The sequence below is a fragment of the Lampetra fluviatilis genome, chromosome 13, assembly GCF_964198595.1.
Source record: "Lampetra fluviatilis chromosome 13, kcLamFluv1.1, whole genome shotgun sequence".
Classification (NCBI taxonomy): domain Eukaryota; kingdom Metazoa; phylum Chordata; class Hyperoartia; order Petromyzontiformes; family Petromyzontidae; genus Lampetra; species Lampetra fluviatilis.
Genome location: NC_136287.1, coordinates 2,856,740 through 2,879,589, shown reverse-complemented (window position 1 = coordinate 2,879,589; position 22,850 = coordinate 2,856,740). Strand labels below are relative to the sequence as shown.

The following is a 22,850-nucleotide window of genomic DNA, read 5'->3' as shown; positions in this document are numbered from 1 at the left end:
TTTGTTTTATTTGCGGAGCTGAAATATACTGCATGTAAAAGCAAATTTAATGGTCATGCTTTTGGGGCGGATTTCATTGGTGCCTGGGCGGAGACCAACTCTTTATGCCGTTTTTGAAAAACCTGTTTAATCACGTGGTGCAAACACTGGATTAGAACCCAGGATTTTTGCGGTGTCAATACAGTGCTTGGACACGACATTGTCCCCCTAAAAACAACCTAGCCACCTCCGCATTGACACACCTTAACGCATTTATACCATTGCCAAATCCAATAGCTGCTTCAGCTGAAAGGTTAACCTCGTGCAAGAAACAAAAACTCCCTCGAGGTGTGGCTCGTCTCCGGTTGCCAAGAGATGCATGTCCCTACGTGACATCACGACGGGTGCAGATCTGGCACTATGCCCAGTGTCGCAGAGAAATCGGACACCGCCTAATGTGTCCCGGGCTTTAAGTTGCAGGGGGCAGGGGGAACCCAAAGTTAGCTGGACACACGAAACCGGCGCAGTGCTGCAGCAGTCCGCCGAGTGGGTCCACCGAGTGGGTCCGCCGCACTGCACAGGGCCCCGGGCATCTTCGCCGTTCTTCATCGCGTAAGAAGGAAGCCAAATCTGCGCGCTCTTTAGTACGGCACGTGCAAATAGACGCGTTCAAGATGTCGGACCAGACCGCGTTCGACACCAATGTGGAGACGCTCACCCGGTTTGTGCTGGAGGAGGGCCGCAAGGCGAAGGGGACCGGGGAGCTCAACCAGCTGCTCACCGCTCTGCTCACCTCCATCAAGGCCATCACCTCGGCCGTGCGCAAAGCCGGCCTCGCTCACCTGTGAGTTCCGCGACACGCTTCGTTCACACCATGCGCCGCGCTCATTCTTACGCACTGCGTAAATGTTACTCTCGAAGAGTCAACCTTGCTCCGAGTCTGCAAAATAGTTCGGAATCAGAATCCTTATTTAGATTGGAGGGATCCGATGAGTTTTGTAGCTCTCTTTCACAGATGTCCAGTAGGTTCACAGATGTCCAGTCGTTTCTGCAAACACCGAATTCATGGAGGTGGCTGGGCATTGCAATACAGTTCCTCTTGAAAAATAAATCCGAGATTCGGGCTTTTATGGCTAAAGTGACATTATTTATCAAGAGGCTTATTCCATAAAATCCCTCTCGTGTAATAATGAGTACCACTTATTTTGAAATTAACAGATGCTGTCCTTCTGACTATCCCTCGTCATTGGAATGTGGAATTCCCATCGCTGGCTCAGGAATGCTGATGGAAATTAGCTTCACCAATGCCATAGTTGGTGCAAAACACTTTTAACTTTTCTGCTATTATACTCATTGATGTTCATTAAACTCACATCGCAAAAATAATCTTCATCGTGTAATTCTTACTATATTATTAAAGAAATCTTACAGTCACACGAAAGCAAAATGTATTTATTCGCAAACCAAATAGTACCATATGCAGTTGTTCTTACATAATGTCGATGCATTGCTGCTGTGGTGACTTTGCACAGGTTAACGCAATAAACATGGAACGTTGGGTCCAACGTTGGTCCAACGGTTCCAACCACATGCCAACGTTGACCTAAAGTTGCGTGTTTACTGGGCAAGTTAGTGCAGAAAGTGTTGTCAGATAAACATTTCTGTTGTTTCCCAGTAGCCTTTGTTCAAACCAGGGTTTCCCAAATCTAAATCTTTGTTACCCACCAATGTGCTCATTTCCAAATTTCACCGGTATGCATTTCGATGCAAAATAGTGGCATGCTACACATGCCTGATGATTGCTAAACACGTCTAACGCGACGTAGCACTGAGAGAGGTAAGATGGTTGCTTGTGTGGCGATCGAAACGTCGTGATCTATTATTCTTTTTCTACCTACGTGACTTTACCGAAAGAACCAAAGAGTATGGATTCCTGCAGTCACGAAAGCTTCAAATCAAGATGAAGATAGAACTCTTGTGTGTGTGTATGTGTACTTACGTATGTTTGCTCCACATAATGTGCTGTGTAGTTATTTTAATTTGAACCAGCCCTTTTTGCATCGGGAGGAACTGTATTTGCAATAATAAGGAGCGTGCAGTGTGTACGACTTCATTTGTATTCAAATGGAAAAGATTGGTAAGTGTGGAAAGGGGCTCGGTGGTGGGTCATGAGGACTACAGTTTGGGAATCCCTGTTTTAAAATAAGCAACCTTGAACCTTTTTTTGTCCCCTGTCATTGAATCTCCTTAACCTTCAACAAAGAACGTCCCTGATGTTTTGCTAAACGCGCCTACCTCACCAGATATGCAGGAGGTCGTGGGTTCGATCCCGACCCTGACGCCTGTTGTATATTCGGAGTTTGCGTGTCTCTCCCAGTGGTCGCGTGGATTTTTCTCCGGGTCCTCTGGTGTTTCCCTCCACATTTAGAATCAACATGCGTTCAGAGTACTTGGCCGCTATAAATGTCCACGTGATTAGCCACTTCGTTGAGCTATCATTTGTGGCCAGGTCGCTTCTGAAAAAGAGCTACATTGCTCTGTGGGCATTGCCTGGTAAAATGAAATAAAAAAGAAACGTTTGATTTGGGAAGAAATAGCGTCGGAAATGCATATCAAGTTGCTCAAATATAATTAGTACTGGAATACAATTACAATACGGACTGAGATGAATGCCATCTCACTGCTAATTCGGCAGGGAGACACGAACATGTTTTGATAATAATAAAGACACTGACCGGCTCATTGTGAGCTTGCGTAAAGACTACAAGGCTAAGTTTGCGTGCGTTTTAGAGAAAGGCGACTCATGCTTAACCACTAGCCACAGCATTTGCTGATGGCACTGCCAAGCTACTTGATGTAGTGGCGAAACGTCGTTGGCATGGGCTCTGGTGCAAAGGATGAATTGGGGCCCCCAACTAGCACGGTTGGCTAAGTATGGTGCTGAAGAAGTTCAACCTACATATTACTGACATGGGCCCCTCCAGTTGGGGGCCACCAGTGCAAATAGCACCGCCTGAACGCACGATAACGACGCCACCAACTACGAACGGTGAGACACCGAACAGACAGCTGTCTGTGCCAGCCAGACATTCCGGTCACGATGCTCCCAGAATATCCGGGGTCGAGAGGCGTGTCTCGTGTCCTCCGGCTGTGACAAATATAACAGCCAAATAAACACATGCGATGCATTGTACATAAAGCTTTGCTTTGCTGTTTATTGCCTTTTTTTATCCAAAGTTATATTATGTGTAGTTCCGTGTGCATTGTTCCACACACGTGCAATCCGCATTTCATCGTGAGATAAATAAATAATATGCAACTCTCACCGTAAACAGTGGACCACCTTGTGATCAGCAATTGCTGTAATGCCCAGGAAGATGGAATCACGTAAATACTTTTACCTTTCTTCATCCACACATCTGTTATATGCCTTGAAAAAATATATAATTAGTGTGACAATCAAAACATGTTTATTAATGTTCATAGCTGGAATTTATTAAAAATGTAAAACCAAATTTAGGAATGTTTTTTTTTTGCATTTCGTAATGACCAGGCTGAGAACACCAACTCAGAAGGTAGATGTCAAGATTTGAACCCGGGATCTCAGCAGTGATAACTCTCAACTTTGATGTGGATCAAGTCCAACGAACCCACCGAGCCATATCAAAGCTTTGATTTAGCAAATCAAACGAAGTAAACTTCATGTTGTGCTCTATCAGGGAGCCTCAAAATCGAGCCCTCAGAATCTCACGGAGTCTGTGGTTGCAATTAGATAACAACAATGCTGACATGTTGATGCATTAATGCTAACATTTGGCTCATGGGAAGGCATGTGGCCTGAGATTTTGTGAAAACATAGGTCACGTGAGTTGAAACATAACAACATTAGCTTTCGACTTCTCTGGGAGACCTGTGGTGATAAACATAAATTATTTGGGGCCAGCTATGTTTCAAATAACGTGCAAAAAAGTTATTTTAAAAAATATTGTTTCGTTTTTTTTTCCTGCTGTGCTTTTGGCATCATGTAATGAGGCAAAGTGATTCTTCGGAACTCTCTAAACTTAGTACATCACCTCGTGTTAGGGACATCAGAGCTACTTCCAAGACCCCGTCAAGTAATTGTCTTGCCCGAACACGTTCTCTCTGGACCCCACTGTACAGAAATGTTCATGTCACGGCAGTCAAGTTGGTATATTTAATTCTCAGGAATGGACTGTAGCCAAATTAAGCAAAGAAATAATTTTAACAGGAAGTGTTAAAATACTCTTTGGTTCTTTCGGTAAAGTCACGTAGGTATAAAATAAACGAACCAAAGACTATGGATTCCTGCAGTCAGGAAAGCTTCAAATCAGGTGTTAAAATGTTCAAACACAAAATAGATGCCTATTGCAAGGCATCAAGTTTGCATTAACCACACGTACCTGTGGAAAAGCATGCAAAAACAAACGTGCTCTGATAATGTTAGCATTGCCTTTGAAACAGATTGGCCAACACCACAGACAGCCTTCTTCATACTATGAGACCTTCTTTACCAGTGGCAAAATATAGTAGTAGGTTTTTACCCTTTCAACTGGTAAAGGAGATCTCATAGTGTAAATGCTTACCCCGAGCTCTCAATACTCTGATAGTGCGCTGTTTTTGAGTTGTACGCCTTTTGGCGTCATCTGGTCCAACACCAATGGAAACTAGGCTCTAAGAAAAGCTGTCTCGGGTGTGGATCAATCAACTTCAAGGACAGTGCATATCATTATCATCGTTGTTTTTGTTTGCATTTTGACTGCTTGTGTTGTGGTTATTGCAAACATGATGCCTTGTATAAAGGTGTCAGTTTTTGTACCAGTTGAAAGGGTAAAAAAACCTACTACTATAACCTTCTTCATGGCATTGTCTCACCAGTGTTAGACCAGATAACACCAAAAAGCGAACACTACAAAGGCAATGTAAGCATCAAAGTGTGAACAGCTCGGGTTGGGCAGCTGTATCTATAACTGAACGTAACGGTCAGTGACGATCCGATATGAGTCACGCTTGACCAGGCGATGACCGCCTCCACCCTTCAGGTACGGCATCGCAGGCAACATCAACGTCACCGGTGACGAGGTGAAGAAACTCGACGTTTTGTCCAACGACCTGGTCATCAACATGCTCAAGGCCTCCTTCTCCACGTGCGTGCTGGTCTCCGAGGAGAACGAGAAGGCCATCATCGTGGAGCCCGAGAAGCAGGTAAGGGGTGGGGGAGACGGTACAACAACGAGGCCCCCCACGTCCACACAGAAGCCCTCGATAGCCCAGCCACAGACACGCGCGGCACCATAATTGGCACTGCCACCAGAAATTCGTCGTCTTGCCACTTTTGGTTCCAAACGTTGTGTTAAAACCAGTGGATTAACAGATTCTTGGATCGTGGCACGCAACACAAGCCTGATGATTTATACACAATTGTAAATGTCACGCAGTGAGCATGGATTCAAATTAAGACTGCTCTCGCATGGGGCTAGGAACACACGTATGGTTTCGTCTTAATTTAAACTGGCTCTTTAGGTCATGTGGGACACAGATCTCTATTTTAAGCAGACCTGGCTCCATGTCATGTTACACAGACAACGTTCCCCCATATACTGTAGCCTTAACAGACGATTGGGGCAAATGCTGAGAGCGAGCAGATATTAAGGTGGGCAAGGTACATGCCAGGGTGGGTGGCCAACACTACGCCGGGCCACCTTTGTCTCCACAGTGGGGATCTTTACACACAGCAACAGATGATTATTTAAGGCTGAGCAGATCTTAGGGAGGCCCAGGAAAGGTGCAAAGATTCGCCACTGATGCATATTGGTCGTGAGCATGGAATGGAACTCGGTTCGCCAGGTTAGGGCTATTCGGGACAGAGAGATCAGCGCTTTAATTTGAATCAGTGCTGACTGTATGATGATGGACTGTTGTTTAGCAATCATCAGGCATGTGTGGTGTGAAACTACATTGATGTTTTTTTCCAAAGATGCATTTGTAAAAATTGTAAAGGTATAAACCAACTGTGGTGGGTTGACAGGTGCGGGTTTTGGGAAATCCTGACACAGTTTTGCCGTTTTGCACATTAAAGTCCCGTTTTGTGAACTGGTATTGATGGGGCCTAATTCCAGGTGGCTCTGTCTGCTGTGAACTCTAGGGCAAATACGTCGTCTGCTTTGACCCCCTTGATGGCTCCTCCAACATCGACTGCCTTGAGTCCATCGGGACCATTTTCGCCATCTACAAGAAGGTGTGATCACTCGCAACTCAAGTGCTACAGTGTTGAGAAACCCCCCCCCCTCCCAATAATTTTCGAATTGCTGCTCCTAATTTTCTGCGGTTACCACTGTATATGACTGTCTTATTTGCAAGACTTTAGTGAGTGATCAACAAAGGGAAGTTTATTTTTTTGAGTTTGTGAAACCAAGAGGTCATCGTATCACTACTGGATTCATGATGCCACCCAGTTGTAGTTTTTCTTTTATTTCCACTACACAGCAAAGGGCGGTGACATGGCCCGGCCGTGGCACGTTCGCAACTTGTTGCAGCGGCCTCATGGTTCGAATCCAGCGGCCGCCCTGGTTATCGCTGCGGGTGCATTAACCGTAGAATACTCCATGCCATCTGCTTCGCAACGGCTCTTAAAGATCCCGTGAGGTCATTCGCAAGAGTAGACACAATTTTGGGCTTAGTTACCAAATTTGAAAAACTCGCAAATTAATGAATTGGGATTATACAGTGCAGTGAGTCGTCCTCCCTATAACGTGCGTTCACACAACGCGTTTTCGCTATAATGCGGTTATTCCATTCAAGAACACTGTTCGCACAACGTGGAAGACGTGCACCCTTATAACGTGCACCGTTACAACGCAGTTTCTGAGCGGTTGACGATGAACTTTTTCGAGCTGTGTGGCTGAGCGGGTTTGATACAGGATGCGGAATGATACAGAACGCAGCGGCGTACCCCCATCTCAGTTCTTTATCCCCATATAGGATGACTGCAGGCTGATTTTATAGCGTACATGAGATTCAGTAAGAGTAATTCCTCACTTAACGCGGTTTTCGCTTCAACCCGGCACTTTTCAGGAATGCATCGACCGCGTCAAAAGAACTAAAAAACAAACACCCTGTGACAGATCCAACACAGAAGATCTCTGGGTTTGATCTTCCACAAAGCTCATAGTCCACCCTAAACCCATCCACTGCACACACCGTGGCTGATGCGTATGCTTGATGTGCAAATGGAAAATTATAAATTATCCAGTGTGCGACTGTGGTCATCCCCAACAGACCATGCAACGTACAATGACGCAATGCCTGAGCCACAAATACGAAGGAGACATCGCAGCGATACACTCCGTTGCTCCTAACACGGTTATCTGGCTTGATAACCATGTGAATGTGAAATTGTAGCTGCTGCTTTGCATCTGCATCATCAGCAATTGGACAGAATAAGAAAAACGAGCAGTTACTGTCCTGGACACAGCAATCGCCCCCTACTGCGAAAACTTGAAAATGCAAGACTCAAAGCGGCTATTCTGAGTAAATAAGCGTGATTATAACAGCAAGAAACTCTATTTCCCCGTCTGTAAGTCAGTCACAGTTGTCTAATTAAGGGCTGCATTCCGACAGAGAAGAAACCAGCGAACGATGGGATTATTATTATTCATTGATGAGCTCAATACGATGCGATATTTGTCATGAACACTGCGACAAAAATAGTATCCACCGTTTTACTCATTACGATTTCTATTCCAATTCCTGTAATTGTTCCGTTAAAGTTACCTTCTTTTTTGTACAAAAATTAAACGTAATTCGTGTAACTCGTCGGGGACAGACGGAGAGGGCCTTTGTCGTGGACTTGAACAGGCACTGTTAGTGTGTCGCACAGCACGCAACGGCAATTTAAAAAACACAAAAAAACTCGACGCATTCGTCAATAACATTGCCTTCGAAAAATAAATATACATATAAAAGAAGCGACGTTTTAGGCAATGGGCTTTCTTCACAGCACACAGATCAGAGGCCGGAGATGTTATTTGTGTTTGTACACCACTGTCAAAAAGCAGGAACTGCGTCATAAAGAACGTTTTATTCTAAAGGCAGTTTAGCACGGCTGCGTCCAGCAGATGGCATCCCTGGATCAGTGATGAATCCCAGTGAAGTTAAAGTTTCAAGAGGACCTTTCTGCTTTGACTAGCTATTCATCACTTTTCCCGTACAGTGCATATTGGGGTGGTTCTGTTGCGTAATGGGCAATGCGCTGCGCCGTGAAACCAATACCCAAAGTTCGATCCCTGGCCAAGAACCCAAAGCCAATCGCCTGACGGTTGAGGGCTTTAATTAATTAAGGCAACGAGGGTTGGTGGAGTCGCACAAATTTTGTGAACCCCCCCATGGGTGTAGAGGTGCCATATCCTGGTTTTGCAGTCCAGGAAAATGTGGACTGATCACCATCCGTTCCATCTACACGAGATAGCGTTTCCTCCTCTTACGCGTGGGTTTCCTCCGGGTGGGCTGAAAATATCTTAATATACTAAGGACAGCAGAGCCTGTGTAAATGTTGATTGTGTCATCTCACTGCCTTCCCCGCTTGTCTGTGGTTTCCTCGCGCCTGTGAGTCGTTTCCTCTCTTCGTGAGCGAGCGAAAAATGCGCAGCGCGTGACAATTGAATGTATTATCATCGTAACATCAGTGGCGAGTGATGTGCGTGCTGATACTGGGTCACCCCCTTCTCTAAAGCCGCACTGACCAGGTCAAACAACCCCATGGTCAACATGGCCTGGGAGATATCTCTCAATTATATTATTAAATATCCATTTTTGTTCACGTTTAGTGTGCTGAACGTTGCATGCAGGCCTGCAGAGGGCCACTAGAGGACAGTGGTTAGTCACACGCGCATCTAGTAAAGATTTAGATAAAAAATATCAATGCCACAATTTCACAATTGTTAATGTTGCAAGAGAAGCCACTTTAAATGTCGTGGGGGGTTTTTATTTTCTCTTTCAAAGCAGCCAATGGACGCGTTACACAACAATCTGGGGCGCGTTGAAACGCAAGCCAATGAATGGTGTGCCAACGTTTGGCAAGATGCCTGCTTTGTAGACCCAAGCCCATCGTTGTTCACACGTAGCAGACGTGGAAAATTGTCATCTAGTGGAGCAGTGTTACCAACTCCTTAGTGCGGAAAGTCGACAAATAACCCCCAAAAATTCTATATAGACCCAAAGCCATCAACATTTTCATTCGACAACTTTGCAAGCGTCCAATGCTATTTTAACTTTTGATTTAATTTTACCACAACTACATAGCTCTTTTTCAGAAGCGACTTGGCCACGACTAATAGTTCAGCAAAGTGGCTCATCACGTGGACATTTATCGCAGCCAAATACTATCAACGTATGATTCTAAATGTGGAGGGAAAAAGTGAAGGACCCGGAGAAAAATCCACGCGACTACGGGGAGAGAGACACGAGCACATTCCTTGCGGAGGGAGCTGGTAGGAACGTTGGGTTGCTCGGTCAATGGCCAGGGTCAACGGCGGCGTGGTGTATTCCGCAAATATTCCCGACTGTGAGGGCGGGCACAAGCCGGCGTGAGTTGGTTAAACGTTGAGTTTTATAAGGGCACCACGGGGTGACCAGCCCCTCCCCACCCAGCCCCACCCAACCCCACCCTCCCCACCCAGCCCCTTCCCACCCTCCCCACCCAGCCCCACCCTCCCCACCCAGCCCCTCCCCACCCTCCCCTCCCCACCCAGCCCCTCCCTCCCCATCCAGCCCTTCCTGCACGACGGACGGACACAATAATCCCCTGTGGGCTGGTGGAACCAGTGGGTTCCTACCAGTAAAACTCCAAATATACAGCAGCAGGCGTCAGGGTTGAACCCGCGCCCTCCTGCATACCAGGCGTTGCGGATAACATATCGCCCCAAGTGTCAAACGCAGTAAACTGATACAGAACCCTCCATAAATACGTACATGGAATCGTTCCTAAACCTGCCTATGTCCTCATCCAAGAAAGTCACTCGACTCGCCAACCTCACTTTTATACCCCGACACAATGAGGGAGTTTCAACCCAGTACCTGCTAGGTCGTCAAATGTCCTTGTTGGGTCCAACTTCAATTATCTATATCTCGGGAATGGAATGTCGGATTGATCTGCAATGTGTGTGGTATCTTTCTTTGCCAACGACAAAGCTGTTGCACGAAATGTCATAGGGGTTTGCTGAAGGATATTCTTTATTGATTTGGTATGAAATGACCTGTACACAAACACTCCCTTATAACCCCGATGAGAGCCCTTAATTCACAGCTGCTGCTGCTACTGATGTTGCTTCCACCACCGCCACTGCTGCTGTTGTGTTCGTGCCCATTTTTGGGAGCGGCGACCCGATTATCTGTACTGGTCCTGGGCCTCCCCTAAGTCGGCTCAGCCTCAAATGAGCACCTCGTGCGGTGTGTAGTATACATTGCCACTGGGGAGACAAAGGCGGCCGAGCGTGGTTGCTGTCCACCCACCCTCGTGTTTCCGTGCCAGCCTCCATAGGTGCTGCTACTCGCAAGACAGCATTTGCCCCAACAGTCTGTTAACGGCTATACGGGGGATCTTTGTTGGTGCCTTCGTGTGCAGGTGTCGGAGGAGGGCGTCGCCGTCTCTGAGAAGGACGCCCTGCAGCCCGGCCGCAACATTGTGGCGGCCGGGTACGCCCTGTACGGCAGCGCCACCCTCGTGGCCCTCACCACGGGCCAGGGACTCAACTTCTTCATGCTCGATCCGGTGCGTGGTCGGGGGCCGTGGATGGCTCGATCCGTCTGGCCCCGGGGTGGGCAACCGGCGGCTCCGGAACCGCATGCGACTCTTTAAAGGGCTGCTTCGTGATGTTATTTTATTTTTTGTCAAGGGCCACCGTCTGGTATTCACGTTGCATTGCGGCTCTTGAAATATTGAGCTTTTTGATCGAATTCGACAAAAAATGGGTCTTCTTGTTTTTTTGGTTTCCGACCTCCTGGTGTGGTTCCATTGGGAGAAACGGGTCAAGCGAGGCCTTGGTCTCATCGTCGAGCATTAATTTAGTTCGCTAAAATTATTTTTGTTTTGCTCAACGAGTGGAGAACCAATAGTTGCTCTTCAAGAGAAAAAAATGAGAGACAGCTGTCAGAATTTTTTTTTATATCTACCTGGAGGAATCCGATGAGCTATAAAGCTCTTTTTCACAGACGTCCAGTAGGGGCACGGGGTCAGAACACGGCAACAACCATTTCCATTCCCTTCTCACACTCCTCCTGTTCTCGGAAGCACGAAAATCATCTGCTTTTTTGTGTAATACATCATAAAACGGCACGATGAAATGCCACGTGAGGGTTTAAATTGTACAGTATATTCACGAGGATTTCGGGAATATTCTGGTGAAAGAATTACATTAACAGAATCACAAACTGAAAAGTTAGAGATATTTTTAATTAACCGTGGTCAGTCTCCTGTATTCGTTAGTCCCACCTTGTATTTTTATTAAATGTCTTCTGAACATCTTCTTCCGACGTTTCGGTTTAACTTAATGTTTACTTGTCACACGGAAAATCCCGTTTAGCCAGTTCACCCAGCTAGTGTTTGTGGCAAGGTCCCGCGGCAGCCACTTACAACAACAACAACAAGAGTTATCGTTGGGGTAGAGAGGAGCCCAGTCAGCAGCCAGCTAGGAAACTCGAGGCATGGATTATTTATAATAGCTGTACGATTGATTTGGAAATGGCTTTTTAGGATTTTTTGTAAAGGTGCCCTGAAATGCTCGATACTTTGTATTGTACATTGTATTGTGTCCTCTGTTGTTACAATGCCTGGAACACCCATGCGAACCTATCAGCTTTGCTCACTGATCTCTTGCATACCTGTCAACCCCTTATCAGTGCCCTACCTTACTACAGACCAATTCAAACCTTATTGGTCACCCCGTGCCCCTTATGCATCTCAACGTTCATCCTACAAAGTCCCATCGCAAGAGAGAAACACAAACAAATAGACAGCAAAAATGATGCCCGTATTGAAACGGCCGTACGCCGTATGGACCTGAAAACTCAATTTCCCTGTACATGACGACGGGTAAACCGTGTGGGTTGATAGCTATGCTCCTGTATAATTAACACTCCAAGCATGTGCAGTGGTTTTGCGTATTTTCCACGGGCACCACCACAAATGACACACTCGTGTGTGTGTGTGGAGGTCACGCTGACTCATAACAGACAAACATACATTGCCCCTTGACCTGTTGGGCAGTTGCCATTATTCAGGGAAGGGTTGTTGTTGTTGGCCTACACGTGATACAAGTACATCGTGAACACAAATATATACTGTACGTTTTTATTAATTGTTTAAATCGTAGCAATTTATGTCATTTTATTTAACCAGGCTAGATCTAAAGAGACCAGTATAGTCTCATTGGCAAGAGTACGTATGTTGCGTTTCTTTCGCACCACCATACGTAGCCAACCGTGCTAATCGGAGATGCAGTGCTGAGTCTATGGGCGGTATGTATGTTGAACTTCTTTCGCGCCGTACGTAACCAACTGTGCTCATCGGCGGTGTGGACCTGGCTCACTATTGGTTGTTGATGCCCAGCAGAGCACGACAATAATGCAGGCCATAGGCGGAATTTAAGGCTGTAGAATACACACATAGTAACCGACGTATGTTATCGATTTCAATTAATCCATAATGGAGTTTTTTTTTGGATTAGATCGCGTAAATATATAAATGTGTCTTTAAACCATCTTTGAACAATGAAAATAAAATAGCCAGTGTTGTTTCCCCGATTCTTTTCTCCACTATGACCACATTTAGGCCATCGGAGAATTCATTTTGGTGGAGAGAAACGTGAAGATCAAGAAGAAAGGCAAAATCTTCAGCCTCAACGAGGGCTACGCCAAGTACTTTGACCCAGCGTTGACCGAGTACATTCAAAAGAAGAAATTCCCAGAGGTGAGTTATGGAACACGCCTGCGGTTTCACTCGGAACGTACCCCACCCACCGGACAAGTTTGATCACAGCAGCCACTTCTAATGCGTGCACTGTGCATCAACAACCCGAGCTTAATGTCACTGTCAGACTGCAGTAGGCGCGTGACTTGTAACCACAGCCAGACAAAAGACGGACAGTATACTCGATGTGGTGTGCCGGGTACGGAAATATTTTCCGGGTGCTGGACTCGGACAGAGTTTTTAAATGCATCCCCTGTATCGGATAACCAACCACCAAATTACAATCAACAACTTACAGCCCTTCGTTAATCCACTGCTTGAGCAAGGCATCCCGAGGCCGTGTTGGTTGTTTGACCACAACTCACCACAATATGTCGCAGTTCTTGCCAGTATCAGAATATAACAATAGGTTTTACCCTCGCTGGCCATAAAACAGCTGTGTTAAGATGTTAAAACACCAACTAGAATTCGTTTTCAAGGAATCCTGTCTGCATTAACCACACGTGTTTGTGGTTAATGCAGACAGGATGAAACCTAATCTCGACTAAGGCTCAAAAGAAACTGGGCTCAAAAGAAAGCTGTCTCTGGTGTGGACCAATCACTTTCAAAGACAATGCATATATTATCAGAGCAATTTTCTTGCTGTGGATTTTCTTGCTGTAGATTTTCTTGCTGTGGATTTCACACATGATGATGATTGCTTGTGTTGCAGTCGAAACTTGGTGATCATTTTTATTGTTTTATATTTATATTATTTTATTATTTCCCTTCTACGTGACTTTACCGAAAGAACCAAGAATATGAATCCCTGCAATCACGAAAGCTTTAAATCAAAATTGATCAGAGCATGTTTGTTTGCATGTTCACCACAAGTACGTGTGGTTAATGCAGACAGGATTCCTTGAAAAAGGATTCTGTTTGGTGTTATAACATCTTAACACCGCTGTTTTATTGCCAGCAAGGGTAATACATATTCTTATGTACCTCACCACACTGGTCAGTTTCGGTTCGTGAAGGTAGGGCGAAGGCAGGAGTCTAGGACCAGTTCCGCTATCACCCTCCACTCACGTCAGCTTTGCCTGGGAGTCAAACTCAGATTATTGGGTTCATGTCGCAGCAGTTGTCGGGAATTGAACTCGGGTGATGTTTTATCGTGCATAGCACTAATATCTGCGCCACCGCCACCACCGCTACCCCCAACGTGCAGCCTATTGGGAAATAACAAACTGTCATCATTCTCTTGCGGATGAACGTCTGCATGGAGTGGAGTTAAGGAAATCTTGTTGACAAGTGTGGTCTCTTCACTGCAGCGAGAGGTTTCACAACTTGCTTGAATAATTCACATTGACCCTGTGACCCCCATCACCACCCACTGTTGGCTGATATCGGCCAGGTATCTCCCCACAACTGCGACTACAAACAACCAAACAAATACAAAAGAGCACGGCCTTTAGCACCAAGAGCTTACTACGTTAGATTACGCAGAATTCACATTTTTTTCTTCTGGCCAATGGTGTGACCGGCCGTATGTTGCCTCCTCATTACTACTGAGGGGGTACTGGAATCACCGAGTAAACTTCGCTCATCGCTTCCTCCGCCTCTTCCCTCACACTGCTGGGACTGCAGAGTTCCCTCCCATCGCGTCTCTTTTTAAATCCTTTATATTAAGTTCACTTGCTTGCGCGCTTACGACCGTGCAAATCTTTCGGTCGTTTTTAACCCACTTCCCGTGATCCAATCGAGCTGACATTTTGCACACAGACTCGTTGTGCGTGACAATTTATTTTCGTGAAAATTTTTTTTCCAAAATTTTCCACTTTTTAGGAAAAAAAAATGTTCATATTTAATTTAAAATACCAATGTGATAAAAATGAAACTCTTACTCAAGAAAAACAGAAATGAATAATAAAATAAAACCGATGCCACGCATATAAAGGATTTATAGTGAAAAACTTTGTTTTTACGGGTTAATTTTTTCCTCATAAGCTTGCTCAATTCAACACACGCATATTCGCGATGTATCTATTAGACCTCGTGGCTGCACGCCTGCCAATCGAGCACTGCGCAGGCGACGGTGTTCGTAGACCGCACGGACGGTCGTGAATCTCCATTCCCGTGGGCGCCGAGGAGGTTGCCATACCCTGGCTCGCCAGGAGTAGGCAGGACTGCAAGTGGACTTAATCTCCATCCGTTTACATCTGTACGGGGATAGAGGGTTTCCCCCATGCGAGCGTGGTATTTCCCCCGAGCCCTGCGGTTTCCTCCCACCTGAATAATAAACACTCGTCGTTTAATTGCCTAAAAACGTCTACAAATAAATAAATGAAACCGCATTTCAGGACCCTAATTAAAGAAGAGCCATACGACTCAGTGTGGCTTTCCTGGATACATAAATATTGTATTAGTATTTTTCAACAGTCCTGTTTGTTGTTTGCAGCTGGCTTTTTAGACTTGGTCTTGTGCACAGCAGCTCTGATTAAATAATAAACGAGACAGCGTCCGTCCCTGGCTGCAGTGGCTGCACAAACTGCCCGGCCCAGTGCTTTTTGCTGTTTGCTGATTGTGTGGAAGCTTCAGAGAGATCACGTGCGACGATTGCTCACACAAGTTACATAAGCCGTCTGTCTGCAGGAGCGTGTCTCGTCACGAGATGGCTGTGTGGCTCTGAGGTCAGATGACTGAGCTGGCAACGCTGCTGGGATCCTTGGTTTGAATCCAAGACAGCTGCTTGTGATGACAATGGGTTCTCCAGTGTAGTGAGTCAATGGGCTCGGCCCGGTCCGCATAGGCTGTACAAAAAAAACCCATCAGATCGAATTTGGTTCTGCATTTGTTATTGAGTAAATTGTATTTTCAAGAAATACAAATATTGGTTTGACTGTCGTGTATCAAACACTACTACCGTGCCCGTCCTGTGTTCGCTGAGCTGCATTGGCTTCCAGTTGCTGAACGAATACAGTTTAAGGTCGCACTCATTACACACAAAGTGCTTGCCACAAATGAACCACGATACCTTGCTGATCTCGTCAAGGAGCATAAACCATCACGCGGACTCGGGATTTTGGCGAGTCATCGAACAAAGAAGGTCACTGCATCGCGCGCTTTAAGATGTGCTTCTGCGGCCGTCTGGAACGCTCTTCCTTCCGATATGAGGAAGCCACTGAAGCTCTGCACTTTCAAATCTATATTGAAAACTAATTTCTTTAAAATATATTTTTGTGTTGAGTTTGTTCTCCTTCCCCCCGCACCTCCGATTAACATGGTTGGCTACATATGGAGCGAAATAAGTTCAACATACATACATGACTATGTAGCAACAAGACGGGTTCTGTAAATTCACGTCATGGATCTCACTCGGCGATCTTCTCGCTCGACACCAGTGGTGAAGAATCGATGGCTCATGGGCCATATCCGTCCTGTGACTTAATTCCACTCGGCCTAAGGCCACACAACGCCGACCACTTCGAAACGGCCTTGCAGACGATCATTTATCCGTAACTGCGAGCATCTTAGCCGCGCTGATCGAATAGGAGAGGAGGAGGGGGGGGGTGATATTTTTTGACCTGGAAACAGCATTTCTAACTCTCAGCGTGCTCAGTCGCGTCTCGTCATCCAGGTAGTTCCGAGCACACAGTCGACGGACACAGTCCGAGCACAATCAAAGTTCGGTGTCAGCTGCTGTGTGGTCGCCAAAGGCATTCGAATATCCTGTTTGGCCCTCAGTAGGGGAGATGGTTTTCCCACTGCTACGCTATCGAATTCTTTTGGCGGTCTTGACACCAACGCCAACATTCGATGACACCAACGCCAACATCCGATGACCGAATAGTTTAGGTACATTTAAATGTTTAATAACCCCCCCCCCCTCTTTCCGTGCACCTAATCATAATTTGCACTTATAAGGCGCCTTTCACAAAAAAAGTCCCAAGTCGCTGTGTGAGTTAAAATGAGAATTTGTTTTAAAGAGAGAGAGCCGGGTGGCAGAATAAGAACCAAAGACGGAACAACACGATATAGAAGAAAACAAAACCATGTTTTTAAACGATGGGTTTTTGAGTGGGGATCTAAAGATGTGAGCGTGAGTGGGGAGCCTGATCTCCACAGGTAGGGAGTTCCACAACCCACTACATCTGCTTTTACCATGTCATTCACTGACGTTGTTAAATTATGTTTAATGGTTATATAACTTATTTTATAAGTTTCACGTTGTATTGACTCGGGTACATTGCTTTGTTGACGCAATTTATGACACCAAATGTCTCTCGCGAGTTTTATAGGACACCCACGCGTAAAGCGCTGGCAAGACGCCTTTTTTTTGCCCGAGTTCCTCCACGGATATGGAGAGTAACCACCGCGTGATGGAGGGATCGTGTCGGGACCCACGCGACACACCTCACGAAGCCCCCTGCCTCTGCTGTCGCTCTCAGGACGGCAGTGCCCCCTACGGCGCCCGCTACGTGGGGTCCATGGTGGCCGACGTTCACCGGACCATCAAGTACGGCGGCATCTTCATGTACCCGGCAAACACCAAGAGCCCCAAGGGAAAGGTGCGACGCACAGGGCAACACAAGGGAGCCTGTTGACTTGGCGCGCAGTCAAAGCATTACACACACTCATCTGCTGTCACGAGATGCGGGCTGTACGTGGGACGCGGAGCTATAATGGAAAACAAATTCCTGAGTAATCCTCACCACGATGAATCGTTACACGTACGCACGTTACGGTAGTCGCCAAGTGATGAACTTTGCGCGAGATTGTATATTTTCTTCAGGGCTGTACAATGCGATCATTAGACCTCCTTTGCCAGTACCAAAATATAATAATAGGGTACGCAAGTATTGTGGTTAATGCAGACATGATTCCTCGGAAGAAGGTTTCAGTTTTGTTGCCAGAAAAAAAGGAGAAACAACCCTATTATTGTACAATGCGAGTTTGAAGTTTTATTAAAGAGGAAGATATTTATATATATATAATTAAACTATGAGAACATTATTTGTCAGGAGCACTCTCGTGACATCACTGCAGTGACATCTAATTGAAAAGTACAAGATTGACGACTCGGAGGCATCCCGTGTATACTCCTGACCATAACTTTAAATGCTTTTTTTTTCATTCGCAGCTTTAAACACGACTCAGCTTAGGTATTTGTCTACAATACATATTTGTTTTTTTATGTTCTAGATTTGAAGCTTTCGTGACTGCAAGGATTCATACTCTTAGGTTTTTTCAGTAAAGTCACGTAGGTAAAAATAAATAACAATAAAAATAATAGAAATAAAATTATAAATCACTAATTTTACTTCTATTATTATTTCTATTATTTTTATTGTTATTTTTTTTATGTTGCCTATATCTTTAAGTTATTAAGTTGGTGATTTAACGGACCAAAAGTATTCACCTGTGTAAACTTGCAACAGCTGCCCTTTGCTGCTTAGTGGTGGTGATATCACTTTGTCATTTGTGCCAGGCTAGGTGTACTTCGAGTACATATGTGGAATTACTTTTGACTAGTTACCACTCCACAGTACCATACATGGCAAAGCACTGCACCAAGAAAATTAATAATTCTAATAAGCGTGTACGCACGCATCCACTTCGCGCGATGATACATTTTTATCTTTCCAATCTTTTGTGTAACTATTTGCTAAATGTGATGAGACGAAGTGTCCAATCTGAAGTCTCACCGGACCAGCGCTTCGCCCCACGTGCTCGACAACGGCCTGCAGAATGGTTTCCTCGGGTTGAATTCTACCTCCACACCCCCCGGGGTTGTACTTTCTCACACTCCCTGGCGCTGATAACTATTCGCTGCTGTTTAATCTTTAGAGCTGGAATTTAGCCAGACTGAGTGAAAACAAATCTCATCCGATGCGGGTTTTTGTTGTTGCGCGTGCAGTCGTTTGGTGACCGGGCTGAGACCACCAACTCGCTGCACTTAAGAGCCTGGTTTAGTCGCAGGCGGTGGCTGAAACTCGGATTCAAATCCCAGCATAACTCAACGGAGTAGCCTTAGCTCTCTGACCCCCCAGAACCACACAGCCACCTCTGCGATTATCTTAAGAAGACTTCCGCAGCATGTAACCAAATCGAACTGTCGTGCCAGCAAATATTCTTTACCTTTAAACTATTTTCATTTTTATTCTTTGGGTCTTTCGGTTAAGTCACGTAGATAGGTTAAAATAAACAAAAAATATAACAAAACGTCGTAGTTTTTGTTATTTTCTTTGAACCTATCTACATGACTTTACCGAAAAACCCATAGAATATGAATTCCTGCAGTCACGAAAGCTTTAAGTCAAGATTTATTTTCATTTTACCAGGTAAGGCCCACTGAGCTATGTAGCTCTTTTTCAGAAGCGACCTGGCCACGAATGATAGCTCAACGAAGTGGCTTATCACGTGGAAATTTCCAGCAGCCTAAAACTCTAAATGCATGCTTCTAAATGTGGAGGGGAAAACTGGAGGATCCGGAGAAAAATACACACGGCCACAGGGAGAGACATTCAGACTCTAAATATACAGCAGGCTTCAGGGTCGGGATCGAATCCATGACCTCCTGCATACCAGGCGAGGTAGTTAACATCTCGTCACCATGGCCCTCAGCCGCGCCATTGTGGTGGACATTGAGAAATGCCCCAATATCAGAATCTGAATCTTTATTTATACTGGAGGAATCCGATGAGCTATGAAGCTCTTTTTAACAGATGCCCCAATATGGTCACAGTGGCACTGCCGTTCTGACCCGTCACCACCCTCCCCTGCGCCCTTTCGCCGCCTTGCCCCGTGTGCGTAGCTGCGTCTCCTGTACGAGTGCAACCCGATGGCGTTCGTCATCGAGCAGGCGGGAGGCATCGCCACCACAGGCACTCAGCGCATCCTGGACGTCCAGCCCGAGACCATCCACCAGCGCGTGCCCTTCGCCGTGGGGTCACCCGACGACGTCAACGAGTACCTGGAGATCGTGAAGAAGCACGTGGCAAAGAAATAGGCGACGGGACCGTCGGTTAAACGATTAGGCACGTGACGATGCACAGACCCATTACGATCGCACCTTCCGTGCACGCGTGCGACGGACGGGCAGAATGGTGCCAGCGATTGTTCATGTTTGGCGAATTTTCGACCGCGACATCGGCGCACGGCCTCCTCTTTTGAATAATATTGGGATCTTCAGCGTCCACTTGTGCACAACCACAATTAATAAACAAAAACTGAACACGCTCGTCAACAACGTCGCCTTCAAAGGGAGAAATAAAAGCGCTAATAGGTAACGTTTCAGGCAATGGCCCTTCTTCACGTGTAGAGGTGGCATTGCCTGAAATGTTGACGAGTGTCAAGGAGGCATTGCTTTATTGTTAATACTCCTGCAGCATTACCCAGTTTAGCTGAAATTTTAGACCTCTGAAACAAGCGGTAAACGCACTATCGCAAGGCTACGTCACTGTGAGGTTACATTTAGAGTCATGGAGGACAAAACTACGCTTAAGCCACGAAAAAAACCCACAGAAATAATGCAAACGAGATAAAAAAAATAATTATAATTAGATGAAGGATTCTTCAATTGAACTGTGACCCCCCCTTCCCACCAAATCGTGAAAATCCATTGAATCGCTGGAAAAGGAAGTGAATCGTCACATGCCTATTAACGTGAAGTCACGAAGCACGATGATCAAAAGCATTCGATTAAAACTGCCGAACCAAGGATTTTTATAACATACACAATCGTAGCTGGAGTAAGACAAACGTTCTGGCCGCACTTCGTTCTCGTCAACTTCTCAAAAATGCCGACGTCATTTTGGACACAACTCCCAACACGCTGCTCACCCACCAGCAAACATGTGCATCGCTCACGAACGCGCGTGACTGCACGTGTCACAGTGCAACATTCCCCCAAAACCACCACCTCCTCCTCCAAACACGTTTTCGCCCCCTCCAGTCATGCACTGTTCAGTCACCATCGGCCAGTGAAGAGGAAATGAGCCAGCAAGGTTCTTTCCTCGTTGACGTGAGCAAATTCCGTTAACCTCCCACGTGACCATTTTTTTTAAACTCTCATACAGCAATGCATCACCCCACTGCTAGCAGAGGAGGAGATATCATATAACTTCTCTTGATACTGTATTCCCAAGTGACCTCTTAACCACACGAGGGCCGATTACAATTATCCACCCTGCTGTGGAGAAATGTGTAGTTTCGTAGCAGTAAAAGCAATCCGTGTATTCAGAGCTGGAATGAAGGCACATGAAGTAAAAAGCCAGTTTCACTGTGCTGTTATTGAAGACCTGACTTGACCCCAACAGCTCGGTACACTTGAGAACCTGGTTTATGGGTCGCTTCCCCAATACAAACCTAGGATCAGGCAGTGGTGGATCAGGCATATGCCCTCACCCCCCTCCAGACCCTGAAACATTTTATTTGATTGATATTTTATCAGAGAAAATGCATTTAATGTTTTTTTTGTATTAATCTAAGGCCCGATTAAACTGCTGAACATTTTAGGCCCACCCCCTGGTTATTAATCTGCCTCTGGGATCAGGATCCTCATCTAAAGCATCACGTATACCTTAAAGCATAGCACAATTGATCTAACTAGTTTTTAATCTTTATCTCGTCATAAATTCTTCTAGATTTAAATCATTCTTCAGTTAGTACTCACGTTCATTAACGCCACTGGTCTTAAAATAAAAATATATAATTGGGCAATGGCCCTTCACAGCAGAGGCAGAGTGGACAGTAAGGATTGGAGACTGTCCTTCTTACCATTGGACCAGTTAAGATTGTCTTTCAATAATAAATTACCAGTTTAATTTTAATTGGAACATGGTCACCAACATAATTGTAATTTTAAAAGTGTATTTATAAACACGTTTTTATTGTGTAAGGGTTTGTCTGTTACCCAATAGCTGCAAGTCTAACTATTCCTATGCCAATTTAAAAACCAGTAATCAGAAATAAATTTTTGAAGGTTTAATCATCAGGCCTCATGGTGTAAATTGCAGTCTCCAATCCCTATTATCCACCGTCTGGCCTCTTGGTGGCTGTGAAGGGCTATTGCCAGAAACTTCACCTATTATATACAGTATTTTATTTTTCGGCCACTTTTATGAACGAATGTGGAGTTATACAATGTGCACCCCTGCCAAAGCAGCATCACCAAATTAATTATTCCAATTGCATGTGTTTTAAGATTGAAGTGGTCCTCTGGGTTGTTTGTACTATCATCACACAGCTCCACCGTGATGCATACAAACACGGACAACCAATTCCTAGCGCCACCAATGCTCCCACATACCACGAGGTTTATAGTCTCACAAATACAGGGGTACTGTGCCAAGCGTACGAACACTGTGCTGAGAAACTGTGCATGGATTCAAGTGGGGTGCAAAGGTTAACAGACATTACTGGATTTCAATTTAAAGCTTCGTGACTGCAGGGATTCATATTGGTTATTTCGGTAAAGTCACATAGAAGGGAAATAATAAACTAATACAAAATTAAACAAAATTCTCACGTTTCGATTGCAACACAAGCAATCATCAGGTGTGAAAACCACCGCCACTTTTCAAAAATGTTCTTGCTGTGGTTTTCACACCTGATGATGGTTGCTTGTGTTGCAATCGAAACATCGTGAGAATAAAAAACATTTATTATTTTATTATTTCCCTTCTACGTGACTTTACCGAAAGAACCAAGAATAAGACATTACTGGCTCCGATCCCAACACTTTCCTCAAATCGGCACCCTTTCCCCACTCACTGTTAAAACAAAACTATACAATTACAAGATCTACAAACTGCTTCTTGTATGTTGTCATTTTTTTTACATGATGAGACTGGAGTTTAACTTGGAGAATGACTCAACTCGTGTATGTCAACAAACGCAGAACAATGCA

At 45.3% G+C, this 22,850-nt stretch overlaps 1 protein-coding gene across 1 annotated transcript; it reads left to right on the top strand.

Annotated features, from left to right (window-relative positions):
• The first annotated feature begins 461 nt into the window (after positions 1 to 461).
• Positions 462 to 22,700, top strand: LOC144935415 (fructose-1,6-bisphosphatase isozyme 2-like). Its single transcript, XM_078862020.1, has 7 exons — positions 462 to 823; positions 5,040 to 5,202; positions 6,143 to 6,235; positions 10,619 to 10,765; positions 12,824 to 12,961; positions 17,389 to 17,508; positions 19,755 to 22,700. Exons 1-7 carry the CDS (start codon positions 654 to 656, stop codon positions 19,947 to 19,949), a joined length of 1,026 nt encoding a protein of 341 aa, XP_078718146.1. The 5' UTR covers positions 462 to 653; the 3' UTR covers positions 19,950 to 22,700.
• The last annotated feature ends 150 nt before the right edge of the window (positions 22,701 to 22,850 follow it).

Bases quoted from the DNA above. Each gene is read 5' to 3' on its own strand.
- LOC144935415 (XM_078862020.1), top strand. From the start codon at position 654: ATGTCGGACCAGACCGCGTTCGACACCAATGTGGAGACGCTCACCCGG. The intron at 824-5,039 runs GTGAGTTCCGCG...TCCACCCTTCAG, and splicing joins AAAGCCGGCCTCGCTCACCT to GTACGGCATCGCAGGCAACA. The intron at 6,236-10,618 runs GTGTGATCACTC...CTTCGTGTGCAG, and splicing joins TTTTCGCCATCTACAAGAAG to GTGTCGGAGGAGGGCGTCGC.